General features: G+C 45.0%; 1 protein-coding gene across 1 annotated transcript in view; it reads left to right on the top strand.

Moving 5' to 3' along the window:
• The first annotated feature begins 1,785 nt into the window (after window positions 1-1,785).
• Window positions 1,786-6,410, top strand: part of ubr4 (ubiquitin protein ligase E3 component n-recognin 4) — a 188,234-nt gene continuing 183,609 nt past the window's right edge. Inside the window, exon 1 of the mRNA XM_060852252.1 lies at window positions 1,786-1,919. Coding sequence (XP_060708235.1) covers window positions 1,786-1,919 — 134 coding nt within the window. The remainder of the gene's footprint in view (window positions 1,920-6,410) is intronic.

Raw genomic sequence — 6,410 nt, 5'->3', positions numbered from 1 at the left:
GTCTCATGCAGTAAATGTCACTGTTGGTGTCTGCTTTCTAACAGTGAGTTTGATTGTATCAAGTTTGGTTTTATAAAGTATTGCTGATTGTAACAGCTGATCTTCCATTTAATATCCAGTATGTGTTCCAGCTGAAATGCATTTCCACCATCACTTTGGAGGGTCCCTAGACATCCTAATACAATGATAGTGCCCCTGCCCATGAACAAGGAAACCTGGATTCAAGTCCTACTGCTTCAGACCTGCATGATAACATCCCTGAATAGCTTGATTAGAAAAATAGGTATGAGGTTGTTTTGAACAATATTTTGGAGTAAATACATTAAATATATCAGTGAAATAGGAAGACCCCACAAACAACAATGTAATGAGTAACCGTGTTTTAGTTGTGTTGGCTGACAAAATAGTTGGTTAGGGCTTTTATAAGATATTCTTCTTCCAATGTGCTGTGGAATTGTTTGCACCACTTGGGCAGACAGACCCTCTAGTGCTGCAGTACGCTCTATTCTGCGTTGAACTATCAACCCACCTTATATGTTCAAGTTTTGGGCATAAGGCTCAAACTCTCAATCTTCCAGCTCAGATCAGGAATATTACCTATGAATCAAGTCTGACACAATATAAAGGTTAGCATATACAGGAGTAAATTAAAGATGAATTTTAAGAATTTCCTCTAAAGGTGTGGACTTTAAGGTCCTCTATTAATTTTTTTTTCAGAAATTAAAATGTCAGCAATTTTGTTTACAATGTATTTTGATGTATAAGTACTTCTGTTGACTTAAATATTCTTCTCACACAACCAAGAGCTCTGGATGTTTTCTAATTAACCTGTTTAGAGATGTTATTACACACCTTTTGAATCAGGTGAGACTTAAACCTGGGTCTGCTGGTTCAGGGTTAGGGACACTACCACTGTCATCAAACCCTTTCAACCAAGAATTAGTGGGATGAAGCTAGTATGGTTAATGTACATTGTTGCACACTGACTAATTTCTGCAATGTACTTTTTACATAATGAATGTAACATTCCCATTTAAGCAGTATTTCTTTACATTTTTCCAGCCCTCTTTCCAGTTAACATGAAGTACCTTGAGGGTTGTTGGGAGATTATAACTAAAACATGATTGTGAACTGGCCAGGGAGGAGAGACAGGATATGTTCATAATGTTGTTTTATTGCTGTGGCTGCTAACTGGAGGTTTTCAGTCGAGAGCTGGTTCGATCTTGTATTAGACGCTGCTTTTGGACTCTATTTTAAAGAATTATTATTCTTAGACGTGATGAGGTAGATTTACCAGAATAATACTGGGGATGAAAGTCAAGAGGACAAGTTGGGAAAATGCGTTGGAAATGCAGCTTTTACACATTGAATAAAACAGGGGCCCCAGTCCCGCCCCCTTGTTTGCTGAAGACAGATTACAGAGACCGGCTTGTATTCCATGAATTATGAAAGACTAGTATGGGGTGTTTGAAATGGTTAAAGTATAATTGAGAGGGCAATTCATTTCATGTCACAGAACTCAGCTGAAGATTAAAGAACTTTGAGATTGCTTTGGGTAAGGAGATTAAAGGTTACGGAACTGAAACTGATAAAACTACCGAAGTTACAGATAGGCTTGTCCTAAAGCATTGCTGGAAAGAATGACGGCGTCTCTGGTCCGGCCGCGCCCACTGAGCAGTGTACGCCGGGGTCAGCGGACCGGACGATTTTGTGTGGCACACCAATGGGTAACGGTGTTAGGCCGCCCGGAGTGTTTAGTGCGTTGCACCAGAAGGGCTGTGGAAGATGGCGCTCAACTCGGCCCCGGCTCCGGAGCCTGATCCGGACTGGAGTGTTGCGGTCCGTCCGCTCCTTGCCGCCTCGTATTCTACCTTCGAGCCGCGGGACATCTCTCAGCTTTTCAGCTCCATCATTAATAGGTAAAGTAGGAGCGCGAACACCCACCGGCCCGAGAGGAAGGGGTTGGGATGCAGGGTTCGCGGACGGGAGGGCCCAATGATGCGCCCCCGAAGTCTCGCAAGGTCTCTGCGTTCAGGCTTGGGCTCACTGGCTGCACATTCAGTCCCGACTTTGAGTAGGATGGCAGGGGCGGAAGTCAGGAGGAAAAAAGACGAGCGTAGAACCTTCGATCTGTTTGAACAGCCGGGAACTTTCTAGCAACCGAAGCGTCGAGGGGGTGGGGCTGGGGTAAAATATACCTCCTGTTTTATTAATGTATAAACATTGCATTTCTGAAACACCTTCATTTTTAGAAAAGTATCTGAGGCGTTTCATGGATATTCAAAGTTGAACTACTATCTATTGACAGGTAATGAGCATAGAGTCAGTTTCTACAGCATAGAAAGAGACCCTTTGCTCCATCATGTCTGCGCCGGTCATCAAACATCCATCTGTTCTAATCCCATTTTCTAGCACTTGGCTGGTAGCCTGGGATTCTTTGCGTTTCAAGTGTTCACCTAATATACTAATTAAATATCTCCAGGGCTCCTGCCTCTACCACTCTTGGGCAGAGAGTTACAGATATCCACAACCGTGAAAAGATTTCTTTTTGAGTCTCATCTGAAGCTCCTGACCTGGAAAAGAGGAAACGTTTCTCCCTACCTACCCCATGCCCCTCAGAACTTTGTACACCTCAATCATATCCATTCTCAACCTTTCCTCTACAAGGAAAGTAACCCCAATTGATCTACTTTTTCTTAGCTGAATTCCCCCAACCCAGGCAGCATCCTGGTGAATTTCTTTTTGAACTCCGGTAATGTAATCATGCTCTTCCTATGGTACGGTGAACAGAGCTGCTCACAGCACTTCTGCCTAAGAATATATACAACTAAAACCTTCTTGCCATTGCCTTGAATAATGAAGGCAAGTACCCCTTATGTTGCCTTAACCATCTTTATCTTCATGTCTTTCTGCCTACAAGGATTTATGGATATGGAGTCCAAGGTCCTTCTAATCCTCAGTACTTCTAGGGTCCTAATATTTCTTGTGTGCTCCCTTATCTTGTTAGCCCTCTCACAATTCTGTTTTAGATAAAAATGCATCAATACTTATTTTTGAAGGTAAATCCATATATCGTGTAATACAAGCTTTTCTTCATTGCTATTTGCCATATAACCAATTTTAATCTCATCTGCAAACCTACTGACATGCTTCAATTGTCACCCACTGTCTCCTGCCAGTAGGCCAATTTTGGATCCAATTTGATGAATTACCCTGAATCCCATGGGCTCAACTTCTTAACCAGTCTGCCATTTGAGACATGGTTTTTGACAATGTTGAGGTCCATTTAGATATTTTCTGATCAACCTATTCAACCGGATTATGACAACTCTGGTGCAAGTAGGATTTGAACTCTGGCCCTACTACAGTCCCACAAGAACTTCACTGAAGTCATGTAAACGTCATCAATTCTCCTCATCCACACACCTAGTCACCTACTCAAACTTCAATCAAGAACTTAAAATTCACCTGTTGATTTGGTGATATTCGAACTCATGACCCCAGAGGATTAACCTAGGTCTCTGGATTAATAGCCCGGTGGCATTAGTTGCAAGGTCTCTCTTTCCAGACAAGTGCTCAATTTTGAGAGATATTTGAAGAGCATTTTAAAGGCTGTAATGGAGTTGGAAAAATTTGATTTATTGTCACATCTACCTAAGTACAGTCAAGGCAGATCACAACATATGAGGACATACAGATCATAGGATGATCGAACAGAGTGAGGCATCCCAAATTACAGCTGCACAGGAGGTGCACAAAAACAAGATCAACATCAGATTTGATATCTGAGGTCCATTCAGCAATCTAATAACAGCATGGAAGAAGTTGTTTTTGAACTGTTGATACAAAATGTTAAACAAACATACCCTATATTCGACTGAAAAGGTTGGACGAGAGTATGGCGGAGCTGGGAGGGTTCTTTGGATGCCTTCCTGTGGCAATGAGAAGTATAGATGGAGTCAGTGGATTGGAGGTTGGCTTGTGTGATAGTCTTGGCTGTGTTCAGAACTTTGTGTAGTTTCTTATGGTCCTGGGCAGAGCAATTGCAGTACCAAACTGTGATGCACCCCAATGCTTTCTGTGGTGCATTTGTACAAGTTAGTGAAGGTACTTTGGGACATGTCGAATTTCCTTTAGCCTCTGAAGACAGATCATTGGTTTTTGTCACTCCTAGGAACATGACACTCTTGACTCCCTTCACCTCTGCTCCATTGTTGTAGATAGGGGTGTAACCTCCTCCTTTCTTCCTGAAAGGTTGAGGAGAGGAATACTGGAGCTTGTGTTCCACTGTTTGGGGGTAAGGGTGAGAGTATTCACAAGAGATGGCGGTCAGGAACTTTAGGCATGGGTAGTATAGTATAATTGTTTGCCAGTCATCCTTTTGATTTAGATTTGTATCTGTTCTTTTAAGTCCCTTTTGGTTAAACACCTCGTCAGGTCAGGGCTCTAAACTGAAAGCAAATGATGGCAAGTTTGTACAATCTCTTTCATAATCTAAATAATAATCTCTAGTACTGTTTTGGTGTGGTGGTCGCATCCCTACCTCTGAGCCAGGAGTTCAAATCTCAGCTGCCCCAGAGACATCATAGCTGCAAATGTGTTGCTGGTCAAAGCACAGCAGGCCAGGCAGCATCTCAGGAATAGAGAATTCGACGTTTCGAGCATAAGCCCTTCATCAGGAATGAGGAGAGTGTGCCAAGCAGGCTAAGATAAAAGGTAGGAAGGAGGGACTTGGGGGAGGGGCGATGGAGGTGGGATAGGTGGAAGGAGGTCAAGGTGAGGTTGATAGGCCGGAGTGGGGTGGGGGCGGAGAGGTCAGGAAGAGGATTGCAGGTTAGGAGGGCGGTGCTGAGTTGAGGGAACCGACTGAGACAAGGTGGGGGGAGGGGAAATTAGGAAACTGGAGAAATCTGAATTCATACCTTGTGGTTGGAGGGTTCCCAGGCGGAAGATGAGGCGCTCCTCCTCCAGCCGTCGCGTTGTTATGTTCTGCCAGTGGAGGAGTCCAAGGACCTGCATGTCCTCGGTGGAGTGGGAGGGAGAGTTAAAGTGTTGAGCCACGGGTGATTGGGTTGGTTGGTCCGGGCGGCCCGGAGGTGTTCTCTGAAGCGTTCCGCAAGTAAGCGGCCTGTCTCCCCAATATAGAGGAGGCCACATCGGGTGCAGCGGATGCAATAGATGATGTGTGTGGAGGTACAGGTGAACTTGTGGCGGATATGGAAGGCCCCAAGGGATCCTTCCATATCCGCCACATGTTCACCTGTACCTCCACACACATCATCTATTGCATCCGCTGCACCCGATGTGGCCTCCTCTATATTGGGGAGACAGGCCGCTTACTTGCGGAACGCTTCAGAGAACACCTCCGGGTCGCCCGGACCAACCAACCCAACCACCCCGTGGCTCAACACTTTAACTCTCCCTCCCACTCCACCGAGGACATGCAGGTCCTTGGACTCCTCCACCGGCAGAACATAACAACGCGACGGCTGGAGGAGGAGCGCCTCATCTTCCGCCTGGGAACCCTCCAACCACAAGGTATGAATTCAGATTTCTCCAGTTTCCTAATTTCCCCTCCCCCCACCTTGTCTCAGTCGGTTCCCTCAACTCAGCACCGCCCTCCTAACCTGCAATCCTCTTCCTGACCTCTCCGCCCCCACCCCACTCCGGCCTATCAACCTCACCTTGACCTCCTTCCACCTATCCCACCTCCATCGCCCCTCCCCCAAGTCCCTCCTCCCTACCTTTTATCTTAGCCTGCTTGGCACACTCTCCTCATTCCTGATGAAGGGCTTATGCTCGAAACATCGAATTCTCTACTCCTGAGATGCTGCCTGGCCTGCTGTGCTTTGACCAGCAACACATTTGCAGCTGTGATCTCCAGCATCTGCAGACCTCACTTTTTACCCAGAGACATCATAACCTGTCTGACCAGCTTGATTAGCAACATCTGTAAATGCATGATATAAGATTCTTTTGGTGGGGTAGTTGTATCTCTACTGTGAGCCATACAGTATGGGTTCAAATCCCGTCTGCTCTTTAGGGGTGTCACAGCATGCTTGAACAGGTTGATTAGGAAATATCTAAACCATAACGTCTGAGGGTTCTTGCAGTGGTTGTGTTCCTGCCTCAGAGTCCAGAGGTGTGTTATTATGTCTCCAAATTGATGACTGAATATCCAAACTGTGATGTCATGATATTCTGGTAAATGTGTTGTTTCCCTTCCCGGAGGGTTGTCTAAAACTGAATGCGGGTGAAATCTACATTAATGAAACCTAATGTTTTCCCCTTTATTCCAGGCCATTTCAGATAAAGGCTTATTTCAATAGTCTAATGTTCTTTTGTACCCATGTGCTAGCTTTTGCTATTTCTTTTCCTCTTGGATATCCAAGTCCTGTTGCTTCTCCACG

The sequence above is a fragment of the Hemiscyllium ocellatum genome, chromosome 37, assembly GCF_020745735.1.
Source record: "Hemiscyllium ocellatum isolate sHemOce1 chromosome 37, sHemOce1.pat.X.cur, whole genome shotgun sequence".
Taxonomy (NCBI): Eukaryota; Metazoa; Chordata; class Chondrichthyes; order Orectolobiformes; family Hemiscylliidae; genus Hemiscyllium; species Hemiscyllium ocellatum.
This window is presented reverse-complemented; position numbering and strand designations above follow the sequence as displayed.